Raw genomic sequence first — 24114 nt, 5'->3', positions numbered from 1 at the left:
GAAAACTTGAGAAACTGTGAGTGAGGTCCAGCAGGACAATGAAAAAACAGGTTTCTGTGTTTGCCTTGAAGCAGATCAGAGTTTGCACAGCTCAGCCTCAGGCTTTGTGTTGTCGTCCAATCAGAGCACAGCTCTCACCTGTAGCTGACCTCTGAGCAGATTGGACTCTGGACATGCAGTTTCAGTCTGACTGGATTTGCTCACAAACTCAGGATCTTTTTGTTGTTTCACACATGATGCAGGTTTCCACGTCTCTTCCTTTTCTTCTTCTTCCCCTCACCCTCGTGCTCCTTCATCCTGTCTCCCCAGTACATGGAGGCCATGTTCTGGCATTTCCGGGAGAGTTCAGCCATTGGTTGAACATGCGGACCATCATAGAGGAGCTGGTGAAGAGGAATCATTCTGTCACCATCTTAGTGCCCGATGCATCGCCGTCTGTCAACTACAACAACAGCCGCGACGCTGCCAAGTTCAACTTCCTGGTCTTCAAGGTAACACTGGCGTTTATACAGCATGTTTGTAGTCACCCAAAGAAAGATCCCTGACAATCACTGACAATCACTTCCATGGATATTAGTGTCCTTTGAACATTGCTACACATTAGTTAAGGGTTTGTAGTACCTCCCATGAAAAGTTTGATCATCAGACACTTTCACTTTCTTTATCTGGAAGAAATCATGTTTTTTCTCAGATAACATCCATTCATTAATTTTATTAACTGCGTATCTAACTCAGGATCACAGCTAGCCTGTCACAGGGCAAGGTTGGGGTACAGGGTCAATTTCAAGTGGAAAATAATGTGTTGATGCACTCAGGCTTTCTGCATCAATTTTAGATATTTATTGTTGTCTTTTCTCTGTTCCACTCTGTGATGTCACAGTGCTGAGGTCTGTTAATATTTTGAGTCTTGGTTCAAGTTTTGATTTCATTATTTTTCTGATGGCAATTTTCCTAGAGGCTTTGAATATTTGTGATATTGCAGAAGTCCCAATCTTAATTATTCCTAATAATTGTATGAATTTTTCCTGTAGTATGCTGGTACCTGTTTTTTGTTAAAACTTTAGCCCACTGTGTGTTTACAGTCCTGTGAGAAGCAGGTTAAAAGTGTAAGTTCATGACAGCTGTGAGGGACCAAGCAGCCAAAGCATAGAGGACACAGGAAAAAAATGTCTTCAAAAAGGGTTTTCTTCATTTTAACCCTCAAAAAAGTTCAAAAGACAAAATTCAAAAACATAACTAGCAGGCCCATAAAAGAGGCCAACTAAATATAACTCTACAAAAAGTAATTTCCAGAAACTTAAACAAACAAAGTGGATACAATTTAACTCACAAACTGACCTAGATACGCAAGAGGGTAGCTTTTATAGTGGTTTGGCCAAACCATTTACACACAATAGGGGAAAATAAAAACACACACTAATATTAACTAAGCACAGAATAACATAAGTAAACCTAAAACACCCCTGTTCCTGATAAGCACATGGCTGGCCCTGCTGAGCAGCCATTTTGTTCTCAGGGTCCTCAGCCACGCCTTTTGCCCAGACAGGAAACAGCCACTGCCCAAACCCAGGTAACTCAAAGAAAGTGAAACATAATTAATATAACAGAAAACATTTTTAGAAAAACCACACAATGCTATTATGCGCACGCCTCATAAAATCAGTGTTAGGTTTAAATAAAATGATTAATGAATTATATTAATGAAAAAAACCTGCAAACCAAACTAATAAAGTGAACAAATGGACTGATTTACCCATGTGTGGCTGATGCCATCACAACAGCACAATTTGAAACACACTGAACAAATATGGCTGAAGGGATTTCAGGAGAAATCATCTTCTCTCTGAAAAGAACATTGCAGCATGATTTATGGTTGCAAAGCTGCATCTGGACAAACCACAAAGCTGCTGGATGTCATGGTCTGCAACCTGCTGCCCAGCATTCTGTGTTTTTGGGTTTTAAAGTTCTGTTAAATTGTTTACTTAAGTTTACATTTCATGTATTAGTCTACAACTTCTGTTATAGCCTTTGTTGGTTGATTTTGGTATTTGTAGTAATCTTTTATTTTGAGTCCTACTAGTTTTTGCTCCTTTCTTGCTTATAGTAGTTTGCATTGTATTCCTGTTTTACTTTATCCTGCCTTCCCTGTGTTCCCCATGTTTAGTTAATGTTTTGCCAGTCTCTGTGTTCCCTTAGTATGTTGCCCTCCTCTGTCAAATTGCTTGTATTAATTTCATTAAGGTGATTGTGTTTTCTCTGTTTAATTATTACTTCCTGTTTTACTTTGAGAGAATTTGTGCTCCTTGTGCTTTGCTTTTAGTTTTGCTTCCTTTGTCTAGTCTGCTCTGATTTGGTTCACCTGTGTCTTGTTCTCCACAGCGGTCTCCACTTCCCCTAATCACCCACCTGTGTGTGTATTAGCTGTGTCCCAAAACGTAGGCTGCATCCTTTGGAGGACGTGGCCTTTGCGGTCTACGTGGGCCGGGTCCTTCGAAGACCAAGAAGGCCGGAAGTGCGAGGCTGTAAAATGGGACAGTCTAGCCTTCAGATTTGCGTCACCGCTGTCTCGGTGGAGTTTAATAAACTCAGCCGTCTGCTCCTTGCTATCTAAAATATAACAGGACACTGGCGTAAATTCTCGACCGTCTCATACTTCTGTTTAAGCAGTTTTCTGTTTGACGTTTATTCAGCTGTGTAAAAATCCTGGAGGAACCCGATGGATTAATAAAGTTTTATTTACTCTAGCAGATCATTACATGAAGGAACCTTTTAAATACAAGCGCGCTCACGCTCACAGGTATACATAAGGGTGCTCACACAAACAAACTACACCCTTTTTGGCTGCTACCTCAAAGCACACTGTGCGCTGTCGATCTTACGTGCTGCACAATAATATTTAATATTTAGTATTTACTGTTATATTCACATAGATCATCGCGATGATGTTGTTTATTATATTGCTCTCTTTTTCTTTGCTTGTTTTCTCTTTTTTCTTTCTCAACAGGTGATCCAGGTGATTGATATATGCATTTTTTATGTCTGTTTGTTTTGTTGGTTTTTGGTGTTTGCCCTTTATTCCCCGCTCTTTTTCTTTCCCTCTTTCTTTCTCCCTTTTCTTTTCCCCAGTCAAGTCTGTCCCGTGTTCAGCAAATGAAAATAAAATAAACAATAAAAGCAAAGGTGAATCAAATAGACCAATACGGCAAGGCTGGGATGGTCCATTTGGTAAATTAAATCCATTGGGCATCTTTCTTTGCCTTTAGACAACAATTCTGATGGCAAAAGAACCAAACGGGACAGGCGAAAAAAAAATGTTTTATTTAATCTAATAATCTAATAACTTTGATCTCAGCCAAACCGATTTACTCCGGAACAAATAAAACACCGATAAAAGCCAAACAATTACATTTTTAAGTTATCCGAGTGACTTATATATCATGTTTAACCTGAGTAGCGAAAGACAGCGGGGGTCTGAAAACGATGAAGCCGGGAGTCCGCTGCTCTCGCCGGGTCGAGTGACCATTGAACCCCCCGGCTAGCTATCGAGCGGGTGGGTAACAGACCTCTCCGAAAACGTCGGAGCACTTTTGCAAATATGCGATGTCTTGATAAATCAAACAGATATTTAAAGTTTACACGGCTACTTTCTCGCCTAAAAATATGTTAAAAGTTTATTTTGTGACCCAGAAAGATTAATAAGAGTAATTTTAAAACTTAGTAGCGGCCGCCATTGTTGGAAACTGGAATTGGCTGGGCCGCGCTATGAATTCTGGGATATGGTGGGCCACGCAGGACACACCCGACCCGTCCTTCAAATTCGGGGAAATTAAGGACGCATTTGTCGGCCGCATTTGAAGGAGTCGACGAATTGGGACAGCCTTCGTCGCCTGGCTGTGACGTAATCGGCCTTCAAATGCGGCCTCCGAAGGATGCAGCCTACGTTTTGGGACACAGCTATTGTCTCACTCTCCTTTTGTCAGAGTGTCAGTTCATCTTCCCTTTTTGTTTCTCAGCTCCAGTCCCTACTTGCCCAAGTATTACTTCCCAGTTTACGGCTTTGAGTTTCGTTTTGTGCTTTATATTCTACATTGTATTTTTCCCTACAGCCAAATGGCTCATTGTGAGTTTACCACAGCCTGCCTTACATGTCTGCATTTGGTTCTTAACACACCTCACCCTTTGCAATTTGTGACGGTATACTCTAACCATAAAATGGACCCAGGCACTATCCCAGAGGAGTTTAGAGAGAAGAGAATTGTCCGGGAAACCAGTCATGAAGTTTCACTGATCGGCAAGGAGGTGGCTAGCAAAGGTGGACCACCTCTGGTGGTTTGGTCTGGGGCCAGCATCAATGTGGGAGGAAACAGGACAGCTCTGGAGGCCGCCATCAGTGAAGGTGACCGAGCACTATTGGTGGCTTGGCTGGACACTGATGGTGACGGTGAAGACCCCTCTGTGACTCAAATGCCATGGGACATTGATTTCTGGCTCAGGCCCTGCACTCTCAGGCAGAGCGGGAACCTTTGACTTAAGTGGCATGGGACCGATAGGTACTGCTGAGGAGCCTGGGGTATTGAAGACTTGGGGGACGTAAAAGGCTGATGCCAGCCCCAGCCGATGCAAGTGAAGGTTGCGTAGGCTAGGACTGGACTCATAGCTGACTGTGGAGGCTATGGCAGCGCAGCAGAACATGCAGATCTCCTTAGAGGCTGACGCTGCAGCTGGGACCCACATGCCCCCACCCTGGGAAAAAAAAATTGGGTGCAGGAACAAGCTGGACCCTAGCCACCCCCATTCAGGGAGTGAGGATGGGTGCAGGGTTCTCATACTCAGGGGTGGCCCCGGGTAGATCATCAGTCTCTAAGAGTGCAAGTTGTAATACATAAATATTGTCTGGAAGGACCTGCACATATGCCCTACTAACATGTGACACCAAGAGTCCACACCCGTTCCATTCCACACCCCACAACCCTAAGTTGGTTCAGGGATCATTAACTTTAATCTCAGCCAAACCGTTTTAGTCAGGAACAACGAAAACACTGAAATAAACCAAACATTAACATTTAGAAGTGATCTAAGTGACTTGTATATCATGTTTAACCTCAGTTGCGAAATCTCAATTAATAAAAATAGTGTACAGGTATGTCTTAATAAAAACAACCAGGTGAAATGTTAGAACACCTTTATTTTTATTTTAGTGGACACTTAAAAATTACAATAGACAGCTGCTGGGGTTTGGAAGAGAACTGAACAAATATTTAAAATATAATCTGATTATTTTGAAGCAGCCTTCAGAATCTCCACGTATTAACATGCTGTTTTTGTTCCCGGTGAAAATGTTTCCTCCTGCATTGAAATATATCTCAGCCAAAACGATTTACTCAGGAACAAAGAAAACACTGAAATAAATCAAAAATTAACATTTCGAAGTTACCTAAGAGACTTATGTATCATGTTTAACCTGAGCAGCAAAAGACAGCGGGGGGGTTGAAAACAATGTGCCGGGAGTCCGCTGTTCTCGCCGGCTCTAGTGATCCTCGACCTCTTGGTTTGCTATGGAGCTGGTGGGTAACAGACCTCTCCGAAAACGTCGGAGCAAATTTGGAAATATATGATATCTTGATAAATCGAGCAGATATTTGAAGTTTACACTGCTACATTCTCGCTTGAAAATAACTTAAAAGTTTATTTTGTGACCCAGAAAGAGTAATATTTAAAAGTTTTTAGCCCCGCTCGTCCGCCATTGCCACGTTTGAGTTTTGGATGAAATGCATTCTGGGATATTTAGCTGTACCAAGTCCACACAAGTCACTACCGATGCATGCTCGATAAAAGCGAGAACACATCTGGGAATTTTTCACGTTCTCGAGTTGATGCGTACTTTGAATTGGAACAGTACTTGGTCTCCGACTGATGACGTATCACGAGTACACGAGAACGCAAGTACGCATAAGTACGCATATTGAGACAGGCCCAGAGTCTCCAATTCAGTGATCCTTGCTTCCAGAGCTGCAAATAGGCTACATTTATTACAAGTATCATTACTGCCTAAAGGAGGCAAAGGAGTAACTAAACATCTGACACAATGAGCAGGAAAGTTTAGGAGAGACAGGTGAAGAAGCCATGCTGCTAGCAAGTCGGCTATGAGCTAAGCTAAGTTAGTGAATCCCTAAAGACATAGTAAGTGAATACTGTGACTATAAATTAGACCATAATTACACTATGAAATAAGAAGTTTTCTATAAGTTTTTAATTAAATTGGCTAAGCAGAGAAGCTACACATGATTCCCATGATGCATTGAGTATTCCTTCTTCAGTCACCTCTTTCACTCACTATGTGTTTATAGACCTCTCTGCATTTAATCATTACTTATTATTAATCATTGGCTCTCTTCCACAGCATGTCTTTTGTCCTGTCTTCATCCCTTCACTGGTTCTGCTGGAGGTTTCTTCCTGTTAAAAAGAAGCTTTTTCGTTCCCACTGTCGCCAAAGCACTTGCTCAAAGGGGGTCATATCAATCAGAATCAAAATGAGAATACTTTAATAATAATAATAATAATTACAAGACAATAACAGTAACAGACTAAACTGATTAAATAATACAATATATTACAAAGTTAAATATCAAGAATATTGCAGAGGTGAAATATATATGATTGATATTTAACTCTAACCTGTGAAACTTTATCATTTGTTATTTTATTGTAGAGCATGTGCAAAAGGGTGTAAATATTGCAGTGTGTACTGTGCATTAGATGAAGGAGATGTACAAGAGATGGCCACGGGCAGGAATGATTTCCTGTGTCGTTCAGTGGTGCATTTGGAAAGCTGAGCAGTGGCATGAAGGCAGAAGAGCAGTCTTACAGTGGAAAGGAAGTGGTGTGGCAAGTGCAGTGTTCTTTCTTGACCACAGATGCAGGATGATCTGGGAAAGGTTCCTCATCCTCTGACCACTGGCTTGCCAAAAAGGACGCAGGGCCAGGCAAGGAAAATACAGTCTGTGGAAATAGTGACAATGCGGAGCCAGTGAGGGGATTCGTATCAATTCTCTTGTGGAAACCAAGAATGTGTTTAGAAATCCTAGGCAACTGAAGTAATCATGGGTTGTCCCTGAGGATGGCGTCAATGCCTGTTAGCCCGACTGATAGAATCTTTAAATCAAAGGACTTGTGAATGGGAATGCAATCCTGAATAATCTTTCCACCTTCTCTCCAAACTCCTCTGGAATAACATCTGCGGGGGCTGTTTTATGGTTAGAGTATACTTTCACAAATTGCAAAGTGCGAGATGTGTGAGGAACCAAATGCAGACATGTAAGGCAGGCTGTGGTAAACTCACAATGAGCCATTTGGCTGCAGGGAAAAATACAATGTGGAATATAAAGCACAAAATGAAACTCAAAGCCGTGAACTGGGAAGTAATACTTGGGCTAGGAGGGACTGGAGCTGAGAGACAAGAAGGGAAGATGAACTGACACTCTGACAAAAGGAGAGTGAGACAATATGCACACAGGTGGGTGATTAGGGGAAGTGGAGAACAAGACACAGGTGAACCAAATCAGAGCAGACGAGACAAAGGAAGCAAAAATAAAAGCAAAGCACAAGGAGCACAAATTCTCTCAAAGTAAAACAGGAGGTAATAATTAAACAGAGAAAACACAATCACCTTAATGAAATTAATACAAGCAACTTGACAGAGGAGGGCAACATACTAAGGGAACACAGAGACTGGCAAAACATTAGCTAAACATGGGGAACACAGGGAAGGCAGGATAAACTAAAACAGGAATACAATGCAAACTACTATGAGCAAGAATGGAGCAAAAACTAGTAGGACTCAAAATAAAAGATTACTACAAATACCAAAATCAACCAACAAAGGATATAACAGAAGTTGTAGACTAATACATGAAATGTAAACTTAAGAAAAATTCTAAAGATGTTTGAACCTAATTTGAAAACCCAAAATACACAGACCACTGGGCAACAGGCCCAAGACCATGACACTGGATTAAGGTCCTTTGGACAGACAAGGCCAAAGTGGAGATGTTTGTCCATAATGCACAAAGCCAAACACAGTATATCAACATAAACACCAGTTGCATGAGGCTTTTATTCCATGTTTCATGACTTATTTTATCTTGTCTTTAATCTCCAGGCTGACAGTTTACACACCATTACTGGGCGGTAACTAAACAATAAACTTGATCAGGTGTTTTTTCACTTGCAGGTGTCCTATAGCAGGGAGGAATATGTGGGCACCATGCACGAATTCATCCAGTTCTCCATGTACGAGTCACACACCTCTTCAATGCTGCAAAAGATCATAAAGATGAACTATTTAATAGGCCGCACCCTGGACTTTGGGAAGCAGCAGTGTGATGGGGTGTTGAAGAACCAGCAGCTGATGGCGACTCTGCAGGACAGTGCTTTCGACGTTATCATACAAGACCCCCTTGCAATGTGTGGCGACTTGGTGGCTGACATGCTCGGCGTGCCGCTCGTCCTCTCGCTGCGCTTGAGCCTTGGCAGTGTTATGGAGCGACACTGTGGCCACGCCCCGTTGCCACCATCTTATGTTCCATTAGCTCCTCTTCCATACAACGACCGCATGACGTTCACGGAGAGACTGATCAACATGGTGACATATGTGGCGTCATCCACGCTAACTGAACTTGCCTGGAAGATGTCTGTGAATAAATACTATAGTGAGATCAAAGGTCAGAGGTCACATCATAATGATGTCATTATCTGATACACAGTGGTGGGAAAAAGTGTTTGTCCCCCTCCTGATTTACTATTTTTTTGTATGTGTGTCACTCTTAAATGTTTCAGATCATCAAACAAATTGAAATATTAGACAAAGATAACACAAGGAAACACAAAATGCCGTTTCTAAATGAAGGTGTTTTCTATTAAGGGGAAAAAATCCAAACCTACATGTCCCTGTGTGAAAATGTGATTGCCAGATTACCTAATAACTGGTCGGGGCTCTCTTTGCATTTGGGCAGCAGGTTGCATTTGCAGTAACTGGCAATGAGTCTTTTACAGTGCTGTGAAGGAATTTTGGTCCACTCATCTTTCCAGATTTGTTGTATTTCAACCAAATTGGAGGGTTTTCAAGCATGAACCACCTTTGTAAGGTCATGCTATAGCATCTCAATCGGATTCAGGTCAGGACCTTGACTGGGCAACTCCGAAGTTTCTGTTTTTCTTAAACCATTTAGAGGTGGACTTGCTGCTGCGTTTTGGATCATTATCCTGCTGCAGAATCCAAGTGCTCTTCAGCTTGAGGTCACAAACAAATGGCCGGACATTCTCCTCCATGGTGTTTTAGTAGACGGCAGAATTCATTGTTCTATTTACCACAGCAGGTCATCCAGCAAAACAGCCCCAGACCATCACACTACCACCACCATATTTTACTGTTGGTATGATGTTCCTTTCTTGAAATACTATGTTACTTTTACGTCAGATGTACTGGGACACACACTTTTCAAAAAGTTAAACTTTTGTCCCATCAGTTCACAGAGTATTGTCCCAAACTCTGGAGGATCATCAAGATATTTTCTGGCAAAACTGACATGAGCCTTTATGTTCCTTTTGCACTGCAGTGGTTTTCGTCTTGGAACTCCGCCATGCAGGCCATTTTTGCCCAGTCTTTTTTATGGGTGAGTCATGAACACTGACCTTAACTGAGACAAATGAGGCCTGCAGTTCTTTGGATGCTGTTCTGGGGTCTTTTGTGACCTCTTGGATGAGTCTTTGATGTGCTCTTGGGGTAATATTGGTCAGCCTGCCAGTCCTAGAAAGGTTCACCACTGTTCCATGTTTTCTCCATTTGTGAATAATGGCGCTCACTGTGGTTCGCTGGAGTTCCATAGCTTTAGAAATGCTTTATAACCTTTTCCAGACTAAAAGACTGCATTTTAACTTTACTTGTGTTATCTTTGTCTAATATTAAAATTTTTTTAAGATCTGAAACAGATAAATGTGACAAACATACAAAAAAAAAAAAAGGTAATCAGGAATTGAGCACCCTTTCTCACCGCTAAATGTGAAATTTAGGAAATAAAAGTAGCCAACTACAAGCTTTTATTTTGAAGTCATATCCCTTCTTTCCTGTATGGACAGGAACTCCCAGCAGTGTGTGTGAGACTATGGGGAAGGCCGACGTGTGGCTCATCAGGACGTTCTGGGACATCGAGACGCCACGGCCGACCCCACCAAACTTCAAATACGTGGGCGGTCTACACTGCAAACCGGCCAATCAGCTGCCAGAGGTGTGAGCTCTGATTGCACACACTTTTATTCTGAAATGGGACAGGTGAGTGTTGATGTAATGATGATGTCACATCTTCCAGGACCTGGAGGCATTTGTGCAGAGTTCAGGTGATGCCGGCATAATTGTGGTTTCCTTCGGCTCCATGGTAACCAACCTGACGATGCAGCACGCTAACATCATCGCCACCGCCTTCGGTCAGATCCCACAGAAGGTCAGAAGCTCCACCCACTCACAGACAAACAATCAGGGACTGGGCTGTCAGCAGATATTGATTAAATCATTGATTACTTTCTGCAATAATCATCAAAAAATACCTGCAGGCTTAGAAGAAGCTCAGATAGTTTGTTTCATCTTTGACTTGAGGAGTGTTTTCTTCCTTTCAGGTGATTTGGCGTTACCATGGCGAGCCTCCAACTGCATTGGCGCCAAACACGAAGATTTCTGATTGGATCCCTCAGAACGACCTGCTGGGTATGACTCATTCATGATGTCATGGGATTTTGAAACAAAAGCCCAATGAGGCCTCTTATTTTTCTAACTTCCTCAGGTGGATTGTGATGTTCTTTCACAATAAAAGCTCTGCATTTGTTTGTCCTCAGGTCACCCAAAGACAAAGGCATTCGTGACACACGGCGGCACTAACGGTCTGTATGAAGCCGTGTTTCATGGCGTCCCTCTGGTGGGCGTGCCGCTGTTTGGCGATCAGCCTGATAATCTCGCCCGTATGAGCCGCCTCGGCACCGCCATCGTCCTGGACTTCAACCATCTGACGGCTGAGGAGCTGGCAGAGGCGCTGCATGTCGTCATAAACCAGCCAAGGTAAAGGTGATTTTAGTGTGGAATTGTGTTTGTATATTTCCTGTTAATAGTTTAGTCTTTGTACATTTGCACCTGTTTAATAACATTTTATTTCCTGTCTTTGACCCCCATTCCTTCACAATAAAAGTGCACTACTGTTTAACAGTGAAATAGTGATATGACTTCCTGTTTGTTTACCATGCACAGCTACAGGACCAACATGCAGCGTCTGTCAGCGGTGCACCGTGACCAGCCAGTAACGCCACTGAGTACCGCCGTCTTCTGGGTGGAGTTTGTGATGCGACATGGTGGAGCTAGGCATCTGCGGTTGGCATCATACGACCTGAACTGGTTCCAGTACCACAGCTTGGACACCGGTGCTGCCCTGCTGGTCGCTTTGATGACCGTCACTGCTTTGTGGTGGGTGGGGATACGCTGCATCCTGCGGCAGTGCAGACGGCGAGCAGGAAGAGAGAAGAAGGACTGAAGAGAGATTTTACATTTTTGGAGTGATATATAAATAGGTTTGGAGGTTTTAACCATCCAAAAGAACAAATGCAGACATAGTCCACAGGTTTGGTTCTTCTTTCATTTTAAGAACACATGACTGCACTGTATTCTCTGCTTCAGAGGAGATGTCCTCAACTGCAGCTTCTCTATTATATTTTCTAATAAACCAAACTGTCTCATCAGTGTAGAGTGATGCCTCTTATTCAGTCTGCCATCTGCCATGAATTTGTGGCTGTGGTCACAAAGCTGTGTCAAAGGTGTGACTGTGAACAGCTACAATGAAAGATGAGTTCACTTTCTGCAGGGTTTTTCCAAGCCAATCCATTCAGTGTACTTCACACACTGAACGACAAAAGGAGGCATCTGAATTACATTTTTATTTGTAATGTTACAAACCCCTCTGACACCTTGGCTTCCAATCACAAATTCATTGTGCTCTCAGCAGTAATTCCTGGTACCACATTTTGTTTTCTAAATTTTATGTTTATTGGTGGGTGGGTGGATGGATGTACTGTCGTGTTCTATTTTCTTGAGAGAAAAAAATATGCTCAAATTATGACTTTTCAAAATTAATTGTTAAATGGTTGGTATTTTAAGTTTATTTTACATAGCGCCATGGACCTCTGCCTTTCAGGGCTCAGAGAGACAAAGGATGACACACCCAAGCAGTAAGCACTTTGTGTGTCATAAGAACAGAATGTTAATGTGATTGGTTAAAAAGTCAGGGAAAACCATGGATTTAGAATTGATTCCCCTTATCTGGCTTGAGTCCAGTATCTGGCTCACATTTCATATCCTGCACCTATTGGACATCTCTTTGTAACAGGAGATGACTCTTCCCACATCACCATGGCAACCACCTCTCCTCCTCTGGTCAGGCCTATAGAAGTGAAGAGAGAGAGAGAGCTCTCCCTAGCTCCATTATTTACAGAGCCTGCTTCCAAGCTCTATTGTGTAAATCTCTACCATTGGAATGTGTGGTATAAGTGTGGCATTTTTTTCTCAACACTCTATTCTGCATTACATATTTGGGCAGATAAGATAAAACATAAATGTAAGTTTACTCTATCGGAATGAGATTACAGATACAAGTGGTGGAAAGCTTTCTCCAAAAGGTGGACGGTGCCTTCGTGATAGGGTGAGGAGTTCAGTCATTTGGGAGGAGTTCACAGTAGAACCACTGCTCCTCCACATCACAAGGAGACATCTAAGGCTGTCGCCTCCTGGGAGGAGTCCCCCAAGTGTAGACCCGGGACACGCTGGAGAGATTGCACTTCAGATTAGCAGAAGAAAACAACTAAATGATTTATTGTTTTATTTTAGATTTTAACTTTTATGGAAGTGGGTGGGTGAACAGCGTTCATCGTTCATAATGCACTCTTCAGTTGCAGTTTTTCGGATGTTCATTTGTTATATTTTAATAACACGTTAACTTTTGTCGTAACATGTTTTGATATCATATTTAACATCAGTTTATTAGTGTGAATGCTTGTAAAAGCATTCACAGTATTGTTCTTCTAATCTTTATTAGTGTGAATGCTTGTAAAAGCATTCACAGTATTGTTGTTGTAATCTTTATTGTGTGGATGCTTTAAGGCATCCACACTATTGAGTTCCTGTTTCTCTTTATTCTTTATTGTGTGGATGCCCTAAAAGGGCTTCCACACTATTGAGTTCCTGTTTCTCTTTAAACTTTATTCTTCAAGTTGCTCCTCCATTCTTTGCCGATTAACTACTCCCTCAGTTTTCAGCCGATTTTCTCCGTTCAAACTCTAAACTGTTCTGCTATTTCTGCTCTTTCCGGCTATATCTTTTGGTGTTTATTACTATTATACTTTTTAAAATACTACAATTTTTTTGTCCCATTGAAATGAATGGAAAACTTCCACAATTCTGCTGAAACTAGCTTGTTTTTGAAACTTAACTGCTTCCTCATACTTTCACCTAGAAACTCCATTCAAACTGTAAAACATTCTCAAATTATAGGGCTATGCCTGTGTGATTCAGCTTCTTTATATCTTTTACCGTTTTAATTTAGTGCCTCTTTAAGTTTTCAGTTGCAGCTTTGTGATTTTTCAGAAAATACATGCGTTGCTATGGTTGCTATGCAATTAACTCACAGCGAGCGCTGGTCCTTTGTAAAACTTCTCTTCATGTCCGAACAACTTCTTGCTGCTCGCTCAATTTTCACTCAACCCCCACAAATTATACATCAAAACGTAGGTATTTTTGCTGGCTTTCAGACAATGTTACTATCTTTATTGTGAGATTTACCGTTTTTTCGCAATTTGCCTCAAAGTGACACATGGTCTGGATACTCCCCATTCAAAGTCTATGGGGAGGTTTTGAAATTCAGAGCTGAAATTCTGTAACAGGAGGCATTTTCAAATCGCCATATCTCTTGAATAAAGCAAAGTTAGGACATGAGGCTTGTGCCAATATATCTTCAGACACTGCTGACACTCACAGTGGAAGCAGTTTTTACAATTATCTTACCGTTGAGCCATAAATTACGTTTGTTTAAGGGGTGGAAATCTGTCCTCCTCTCAGTTTTCAAACTCCGAAAATGAAGCCGTTTCTTCTCTCGTCATATCTCCGCGACGGAGGTACAAAGAGCTATGAAAATGGCAGTCAAAATACACCAAAGTCCGCTGATTCACCCAGTACAAGAATTATGCTGCTAGCCCTCCTCGTTTTTGACTTACACGACATTTTGTAACTCCAAAAAACGGCGCTTTTCGCCTCTCACCGCGATCTATTTCTGATTGCTGATGTCTTTGTTTTTCAGCCGCCCCCCCCCCCTCTTTCCAGGTGGCGCAATCAGTAATGACCCGGCTCTGCAGCTCAAAGGTCGTGGGTTCAATTCCACCTTGGTCAATTTTTTTTTTTTCACTACAAATTTATACACTATGACAGACCTGTAATTTATATAGCTAATTTTTTTCACTACAAATGAGTAGTGTAAAAACATACTATGTCTGCAACATCACAGTATATCTGTTATGTTATAGTATTACTACTAAGTCACAGTATTTCTGCCAAATCATAGTATTTGTACTAAATCATACTACTCGTGCCAAATCATAGTATTTGTTGCAAATCATAGTATTCAAATCAAAATATAGTATTTGTACCAAAGCATTGTATTTGTACGAAGTACAGTATTTCTGCCAAATCATACCATTACTGCAATTTCATAGTATTTTGAGGAATCCCTTTTGTTATAGTATTACTTCTAAGTCATAGTATTTCTGCTTTGTCATAGTATTTGTACTGAAACATAGTATTTCTGCCAAATCATAGTATTACTGCTATTTCATAGTTTTTGAGTGAAATTACAGTGTTTCTGCAAAAACATTGTATTTCTGCTAAATCATAGAATTTCTCTCATCTTAAAGTACTCAATTATAGTATTTTTGCCAAAGTTTAGTATTTCTGCCAACTCATATTATCTCTGCTGAATCATAGTGTCTGCCAAATCATAGTATTTGTGCCAAATTATGGGATTTTGCCAAAACATGGTACTTGTGCCAAATTATAGTATTTATGCCCAATTAATATTTCTGTTATGTTATAGTATTACTGCTAAGTCGTAGAATTTCTGTTATGTTCTGCCAAATCATTGTATTATGGCTATTTCAAAGTATTTGAGTGAAATTACAGTGTTTCTGCAAAAACATTGTATTTCTCCTAAAGCATAGTATTTCTGTTATCTTAAAGTACTTGCACTCAATTATAGTATTTGTGCCAAAGTTTAGTATTTCTGCCAAATCATATTATCTCTGCTAAATCATAGTGTCTTCCAAATCATAATATTTGTGCCTAAGCACAGCATTTGTACCAAAACATAGTATTGCTGCTATATCATAGTATTTGAGCCAAATCATAGTATATGTCCTAAAACATAGTATTACTGCCAAATCATAGTATTTGTCCTAAAGCATAGTATTCCAACAAAATCACAGTATTTCTGCTATGTTACAGTATTTGTGCTTGTAGAAAAACCTGTGTTATTGTGAGCTACATTACCCAGCAGCCTCTGAGCAGTGAGGGAATTCATGGGACTTCTGAGCTAGATGGTCTTCCTTCGTTCCTGGGCTAACGATTGAGGAGAGAGCTGCTGGGAAGGGGAGCAAATAGCCCATCCTGTATTTGTTGGGGATGGTGTGTGTCACATAAACGTGAGTTAATGTTCCATGCTTAAGATGTTTACCCTGCTACTTGTGTGTATCGGTTTTAGTTACCTTTAGCGTATGTGCTAGTTAGCGATAGCTATGGCAGCCCAGTTATTTCATTGTTTTGGGCTTGTTCCTTCTTTGTTTGTTCCCCCTGCAAATTTATGTGAATTTGTACACTGTAATATCGCTGTATTACGTAGTGGCTAAGTAGGAGGCTGACTGTTACTAAGTGCATCAGTGTACATAGGTCATCTCTTGTGTTGGAGTGCCCTCTTGTGGCGCCTTTTGGGTAGTGCCTTAGTAAACGTGAACACTGCAAAGAAGTGGTATCAGACTGGTTTGTAGTGGAGGAATTTGTTGCCAGTTTCTTCCATCTTTAATCCGTATTCATGTTGTAATGTAGTAACTTTTGTGGCACAAATACCACAATATGGCAGAAATACTATGTTTTGGCACAAATACTTTGATTTGGTATACTTTAGCTTCTTCACCCCTTTTCAGCAAAATTTTCATTTTTTTTCACCCCTTTTCAGCACAAATTCCAGCTTTTTTTGGCTGTTTTCAGAAAGAAAAACTCTTTTCAGCAGAAACTCTGCTGATTCACCTCTTTTGAGCGCAACGTTCTGCTTCTTTGCCTCTTTTCTGCAGAAATTCTGCTGATTCACCTCTTTTCTGCAAAATTTTCATCCTTTTCGCCTCTTCTCAGCACAAGTCTCAGCAGCTTCTGATAATTGCAGCGGAATTGTCAGTCTATCCATCTCTTTGTTGAGAGAATGAGTTTGGCTCAGTGAGATGAGTAGCTACCAGGAGGGCCAGGTTCAAATCCTGCTCATTGTTAAATTTCTTTTCACCACTTTTCAGCAAAAATTTCTCCGTCTTTACCCCTTTTCAGTAGAATATTTGGCTTTTCACCACTTTTCAGCAAAAATTTGTGCTTCTTCACCTGTTTTCAGCAGAATTTTCAGTTCTTCACCGCCATACAATTTTTTGCAACTTTTCAGCTTTTTCAGCTATTTTCAGCAGACAGCTTCGGCGTTAAGGCATCCACACAGCATTTTCGCAGGAAATGCAAATTTTTCTAGTTCTTTATTGTGTGGATGCTTTATGCATCCACACTATTGAGTTCCTGTTTCTCTTTATTGTGTGGATGCCTGAGGCATCCACACTACTGAGTTCCTGTTTCTCTTTATTGTGTGGATGCCCTAAAAGGGCTTCCACACTATTGAGTTCCTGTTTCTCTTTATTCTTTATTCCACTATTTACTAGTTGCTTCCGTACGTTTTTCGGCACTTAACTACTCCCACAGTTTTTATCCGATTTTCGCCATTCAAACTTTAAAAAATTCTGCTCTTTCTGCTCTTTCCGGCTATGACTTTTGGTGCTCATAACTTCTATACTTTTTGAGATATTGAATTTCTTTTGCAATATTTTTTGCCCATTTCTGCCATATCATCAGTGGCGTCACTGATTTTCCTTGCCGTGTTGACCTGTGTTTTAGCTCAGTGAGATGAGCATCCGTTCTCAGACTGGGAGGCCCGGGTTCAAATCCCGCTTATGGCAACATTTCTTTCAGTTAACAGTTAAACTTTTTCAACTCAACTTCAGCTTTTTCACCCCTTTTCAGCAAAATTTTCAGTTTTTTCACCACTTTTCAGCACAAATACCAGCTTTTTCAGCTATTTTCAGCAAAAACATCTTTTCAGCAGAATTCTGAAAAGTGTTCTGCAGAACACTTTTCGCCTTGCGCCCAGGAGGGCCAGGTTCGAATCCTGCTCAGGACGACATTTTTTTTTCACCACCATACAACTTTTTGCAACTTTTCATCTTTTTCAGCTTTTCAGCAGACAGCTTCAGCATTAAGGCATTCGTTTTCAACAGAAATCTCTGCCTCAAGGCATCCACACTATTGTGTTCCTGTTTCTCTTTATTCTTTATTATTCTAGTTGCTTCCGTACGTTTTTTGCCGTGGAACTACTCCCTCAGTTTTCAGCTGATTTTCTCAGTTCAAACTCTGAACTGTTCTGCTCTTTCTGCTAATGATGGCTATGACTTTTGGTGTTTATTACTATTATACTTTTTAAAATATTACACTTTTTTCCTTTAATTTGTCCCATTGAAATGAATGGAAAACTTCCACAACTCAGCTAAAACTTGCTTGGTTTTGAAACTTAACTACTTCCTCATACTTTCACCTAGAAACTCCATTCAAACTTTAAAATGTTCTCAAAGTATTGGGCTATTCCTGTGTGATTCAGCTTTTTCAGACCTTCTACCGTTTTAATCTTATCTCTGCATCAGTGTACATAGGTCATCTCTTGTGTTGGAGTGCCCTCTTGTGGCGCCTTTTGGGTAGTGCCTTAGTAAACGTGAACACTGCAAAGTAGTGGTATCAGACTGGTTTGTAGTGGAGGAATTTGTTGCCAGTTTCTTCCATCTTTAATCCGTATTCATGTTGTAATGTAGTAGTACCACAATATGGAAGTTTTGGCACAAATACTTTGATTTGGTATCCTTTAGCTTCTTCACCCCTTTTCAGCAAAATTTTCATTTTTTTCACCCCTTTTCAGCACAAATTCCAGCTTTTTTGGCTGTTTTCATAAAAAAAAAGATATTTTCAGCAGAAACTTTGCTGATTCATCTCTTTTCAGTGCAAGTATCTGCTTTGTTGCCTCTTTTCCGCAGAAATTCTGCTGATTCACCTCTTTTCTGCAAAATTTTCAGCCTTTTCACCTCTTATCAGCACAATTGTTAACGCTCCATGGCAGAAACAAGTACACAGCCTGATGAAGCAGACAGAGGCAGTACCTCTGATTGGTGAGATTGAGCAGGACCAGGTTGTTCTTTCATTTCATTTCTTTATTTATTTCACACATGGTTGAACAGTGTTTCTTTTTCTACATACAGAACCTTCTGCCTCTTTTCAGCAGAAATTCTGCTCATTCACCTCTTTTCAGCTCAACATTCTGCTTCTTTACCTCTTTTCTGCAGAAATTCTGCTGAGTCACCTCTTTTCTGCAAAATTTTCAGCCTTTTCACCTCTTATCAGCACAATTCCCAGCAGCTTCTGCTAATTTCAGCAGAATTGTCAGTCTGTCCACCTCTTCTCTATGAGAATGAGTTTGGCTCAGTGAGATGAGTAACTGCCTTCAGCCCAAGAGGGCCAGGTTCAAATTCTGCTCAGGGCGACATTTTTTTTTTCACCACCATACAACTTTTTGCAACTTTTCATCTTTTTCAGCTTTTCAGCAGACAGCTTCAGCGATAAGGCATCCACACAGCATTTTCGCAGGAAATGCAAATTTTTCTAGTTTTTCTAGTTGTGTGGATGCTGGAAGCATCCACACTATTGAGTTCCTGTTTCTCTTTATTGTGTGGATGCCCTAAAGGGCTTCCACACTATTGAGTTCCTGTTTCTCTTTATTCTTTATTATTCTGGTTGCTTCCGTACGTTTTTCGGCACTTAACTACTCCCTCAGTTTTCAGCCGATTTTCTCAGTTCAAACTCTAAACTGTTCTGCTCTTTCTGCTAATTCCAGCTATGACTTTTGGTGTTTATTACTATTATACTTTTTAAAATATTACACTTTTTTCCTTTAATTTGTCCCATTGAAATGAATGGAAAACTTCCACAATTCTGCTAAAACTTGCTTGGTTTTGAAACTTAACTGCTTCCTCATACTTTCACCTAGAACCTCCATTCAAACTTTAAAATGTTCTCAGATTATTGGGCTATTCCTGTGTGATTCAGCTTTTTCAGATCTTCTACCGTTTTAATCTTATCTCTCTTTAAGTTTTCAGTTCTAAAATTGTGATTTTTCAGAAAATACATGCGTTGCTATGGTTGCTATGCAATTAACTCAGAGTGTGTGCTGGTCTGTTCTGAATTTTCTCTTCATGTCTGAACAACTTCTTGCTACTCGCTCAATTTCCACTCAACCTCCACAAATTATACATCAAAACGTAGGTATTTTTGTTGGCTTTCAGACAATGTTACTATCTTTATTGTGAGATTTACCGTTTTTTCGCAATTTGCCTCGAAGTGACACATAGTCTGGTTACTTCCCATTCAAAGTCTATGGGGAGGTTTTGAAATTCAGAGCTGAAATTCTGTAACGGGAGGCATTTTGAAATCGCCATATCTCCTTAACAAAGCAAAGTTAGGACATGAGGCTTGTGCCAATTTATCTTCAGACACTGCTGACACTCACAGTGGAAGCAGTTTTTACATTCATCTTACCGTTGAGCCATAAATTACGTTTGTTTGAGGGGTGGAAATCTGTCCTCCTCTCAGTTCTCACACTCTGAAAATGAAGCCGTTCCTTCTCTCGTCATATCTCCGCGACGGAGGTACAAAGAGCTATGAAAATCGCAGTCAAAATACACCAAAGTCCGCTGATTCACCCAGTACAAGAATTATTCTGCTAGCCCTCCTAGTTTTTGAGTTACACGACGTTTTGTAACTCCAAAAAACGGCGCTTTTCGCCTCTCACCGCGATCTATTTCTGATTGCTGATCTATTTGTTTTTCAGCCGCCCGCCCCCTTGCCAGGTGGCGCAATCAGTAATGACACGGCTCTGCAGCTCAAAGGTCGTGGGTTCAATCCCACCTTGCTTCAACATTTTTTTTCATTACAAATTTAAACACTATCACAGACCTGTCATTTATATTGATCATTTATTACAATTCTGCAAAGTTTTATCATTTTAGCAGCTTTTCTAATATGGACCGAAATACATACAAGTACCCAGCCTAATGAAGCAGACAGAGGCAGTAGCTCTGATTGGTGAATTTGAGCAGAATCAGGTTGTTCTTTCATTTCATTTCTTTATTTCACACATGGTTTATCGTGTTTCTTTTTCTACATACAGAACCTTCTGCCTCTTTTTAGCAGAAATTCTGCCTCTTTTCAGCAGAAATTCTGCTCATTCACCTCTTTTCAGCGCAATGTTCTGCTTCTTTGCCTCTTTTCTGCAGAAATTCTGCTGATTCATCTCTTTTCTGCAAAATTTCCAGCCTTTTCACCTTTTTCAATGCTTTCATCTTTTTCAAATCATAGAGTTAAAATCAAAATATAGTATTTTTACCAAAGCATTGTATTTGTACGAAGTACAGTATTTCTGCCAAATCATAGAATTACTGCAATTTCATAGTATTTTGAGGAATCCCTTTTGTTATAGTATTACTTCTAAGTCATAGTATTTCTGCTTTGTCATAGTATTTGTACTGAAACATAGTATTTCTGCCAAATCATAGTATTACTGCTATTTCATAGTATTTGAGTGAAATTACAATATTTCTGCAAAAACATTGCATTTCTGCTACTGTATTTCCGCTGTATTACGTAGTGGCAAAGTAGGAGGCTGACTGTTACTAAGTGCATCAGTGTACATAGGTCATCTCTTGTGTTGGAGTGCCCTCTTGTGGCGCCTTTTGGGTAGTGCCTTAGTAAACGTGAACGCTGCAAACAAGTGGTATCAGACTGGTTTGTAGTGGAGGAATTTGTTGCCAGTTTCTTTCATCTTTAATCCGTATTCATGTTGTAATGTAGTAGTACCACAATATGGAAGTTTTGGCACAAATACTTTGATTTGGTATACTTTAGCTTCTTCACCCCTTTTCAGCAAAATTTTCATTTTTTCAACCCTTTTCAGCACAAATTCCAGCTTTTTGGGCTGTTTTCATAAAAAAAAATATTTTCAGCAGAAACTCTGCTGATTCATCTCTTTTCAGTGCAAGTATCTGCTTCTTTGCCTCTTTTCTGCAGAAATTCTGCTGATTCACCTCTTTTCTGCAAAATTTTCAGCCTTTTCACCTCTTATCAGCACAATTGTTAACGCTCCATGGCAGAAACAAGTACACAGCCTGATGAAGCAGACAGAGGCAGTACCTCTGATTGGTGAGATTGAGCAGAACCAGGTAATCAGTAATGACACGGCTCTGCACCTCAAAGGTTGTGGGTTCAATCCCACCTTGCTTCAACATTTTTTTTTCATTACAAATTTAAACACTATCACAGACCTGTCATTTATATTGATCATTTATTACAATTCTGCAAAGTTTTATCATTTTAGCAGCTTTTCTAATATGGACCGAAATACATACAAGTACCCAGCCTAATGAAGCAGACAGAGGCAGTAGCTCTGATTGGTGAATTTGAGCAGAATCAGGTTGTTCTTTCATTTCATTTCTTTATTTATTTCACACATGGTTCATTGTGTTTCTTTTTCTACATACAGAACCTTCTGCCTCTTTTCAGCAGAAATTCTGCCTCTTTTCAGCAGAAATTCTCCTGATTCATCTCTTTTCTGCAAAATTTTCAGCCTTTTCACCTTTTTCAATGCTTTCATCTTTTTCAAATCATAGAGTTCAAATCAAAATATAGTATTTTTACCAAAGCATTGTATTTGTACGAAGTACAGTATTTCTGCCAAATCATAAAATTACTGCAATTTCATAGTATTTTGAGGAATCCCTTTTGTTATAGTATTACTTCTAAGTCATAGTATTTCTGCTTTGTCATAGTATTTGTACTGAAACATAGTATTTCTGCCAAATCATAGTTTTACTGCTATTTCATAGAATTTGAGTGAAATTACAGTGTTTCTGCAAAAACATTGTATTTCTGCTACTGTATTTCCGCTGCATTACGTAGTGGCAAAGTAGGAGGCTGACTGTTACTAAGTGCATCAGTGTACATAGGTCATCTCTTGTGTTGGAGTGCCCTCTTGTGGCGCCTTTTGGGTAGTGCCTTAGTAAACGTGAACACTGCAAACAAGTGGTATCAGACTGGTTTGTAGTGGAGGAATTTGTTGCCAGTTTCTTTCATCTTCATTCATGTTGTAATGTAGTAGTACCACAATATGGCAGAAACACTATGTTTTGGCACAAATACTTTGATTTGGTATACTTTAGCTTCTTCACCCCTTTTCAGCAAAACTTTCATTTTTTTCACCCCTTTTCAGCACAAATTCCATGTTTTTTGGCTGTTTTCATAAAAAAACTCTTTTCAGCAGAAACTCTGCTGATTCATCTCTTTTCAGTGCAAGTATCCGCTTCTTTGCCTCTTTTCTGCAGAAATTCTGCTGATTCACCTCTTTTCTGCAAAATTTTCAGCCTTTTCACCTCTTATCAGCACAATTGTTAACGCTCCATGGCAGAAACAAGTACACAGCCTGATGAAGCAGACAGAGGCAGTACCTCTGATTGGTGAGATTGAGCAGGACCAGGTTGTTCTTTCATTTCATTTCTTTATTTATTTCACACATGGTTGAACAGTGTTTCTTTTTCTACATACAGAAACTTCTGTCTCTTTTCAGCAGAAATTCTGCTCATTCACCTCTTTTCAGCGCAACATTCTGCTTCTTTCCCTCTTCTCTGCAGAAATTCTGCTGAGTCACCTCTTTTCTGCAAATTTTCAGCCCTTTCACGTGTTATCAGGACAATTCTCAGCAGCTTCTGCTCATTCCACCATAATTGTCAGTCTCTCCATCTCTTCCTTTATCAGAGTGAGTTTGGCACAGTGAGATGAGTTGCTGCCTTGCACCCAGAAGGGCCAGGTTCAAATCCTGCTCAGGATAACATTTTTTTTCACAACCATATAACTTTTGCTACTTTTCATCTTTTTCAGCTTTTCAGCAGACAGCTTAAGCGTTAAGGCATCCACACAGCATTTTCGCAGGAAATGCAAATTTTCTAGTTCTTTATTCCACCATAATCTAGTTGCTTCCGTACGTTTTTCGGCACTTAACTACTCCCTCAGTTTTCAGCCGATTTTCTCAGTTCAAACTCTAAACTGTTCTGCTCTTTCTGCTAATTCCGGCTATGACTTTTGGTGTTTATTACTATTATACTTTTTAAAATATTACACTTTTTTCCTTTAATTTGTCCCATTGAAATGAATGGAAAACTTCCACAACTCAGCTAAAACTTGCTTGGTTTTGAAACTTAACTACTTCCTCATACTTTCACCTAGAAACTCCATTCAAACTTTAAAATGTTCTCAAAGTATTGGGCTATTCCTGTGTGATTCAGCTTTTTCAGACCTTCTACCGTTTTAATCTTATCTCTGCATCAGTGTACATAGGTCATCTCTTGTGTTGGAGTGCCCTCTTGTGGCGCCTTTTGGGTAGTGCCTTAGTAAACGTGAACACTGCAAAGTAGTGGTATCAGACTGGTTTGTAGTGGAGGAATTTGTTGCCAGTTTCTTCCATCTTTAATCCGTATTCATGTTGTAATGTAGTAGTACCACAATATGGAAGTTTTGGCACAAATACTTTGATTTGGTATCCTTTAGCTTCTTCACCCCTTTTCAGCAAAATTTTCATTTTTTTCACCCCTTTTCAG

General features: G+C 40.1%; 1 protein-coding gene across 1 annotated transcript; it reads left to right on the top strand.

Moving 5' to 3' along the window:
- The first annotated feature begins 223 nt into the window (after window positions 1–223).
- On the top strand, window positions 224–11754 carry LOC134631050 (UDP-glucuronosyltransferase 2A2-like). Its single transcript, XM_063478978.1, has 7 exons — window positions 224–491; window positions 8231–8720; window positions 10135–10283; window positions 10365–10496; window positions 10669–10756; window positions 10885–11104; window positions 11291–11754. Exons 1-7 carry the CDS (start codon window positions 234–236, stop codon window positions 11568–11570), a joined length of 1617 nt encoding a protein of 538 aa, XP_063335048.1. The 5' UTR covers window positions 224–233; the 3' UTR covers window positions 11571–11754.
- Window positions 11755–24114: the final 12360 nt, after the last annotated feature.

Source organism: Pelmatolapia mariae, linkage group LG7 (assembly GCF_036321145.2).
Source record: "Pelmatolapia mariae isolate MD_Pm_ZW linkage group LG7, Pm_UMD_F_2, whole genome shotgun sequence".
Taxonomy (NCBI): Eukaryota; Metazoa; Chordata; class Actinopteri; order Cichliformes; family Cichlidae; genus Pelmatolapia; species Pelmatolapia mariae.
This window is presented reverse-complemented; position numbering and strand designations above follow the sequence as displayed.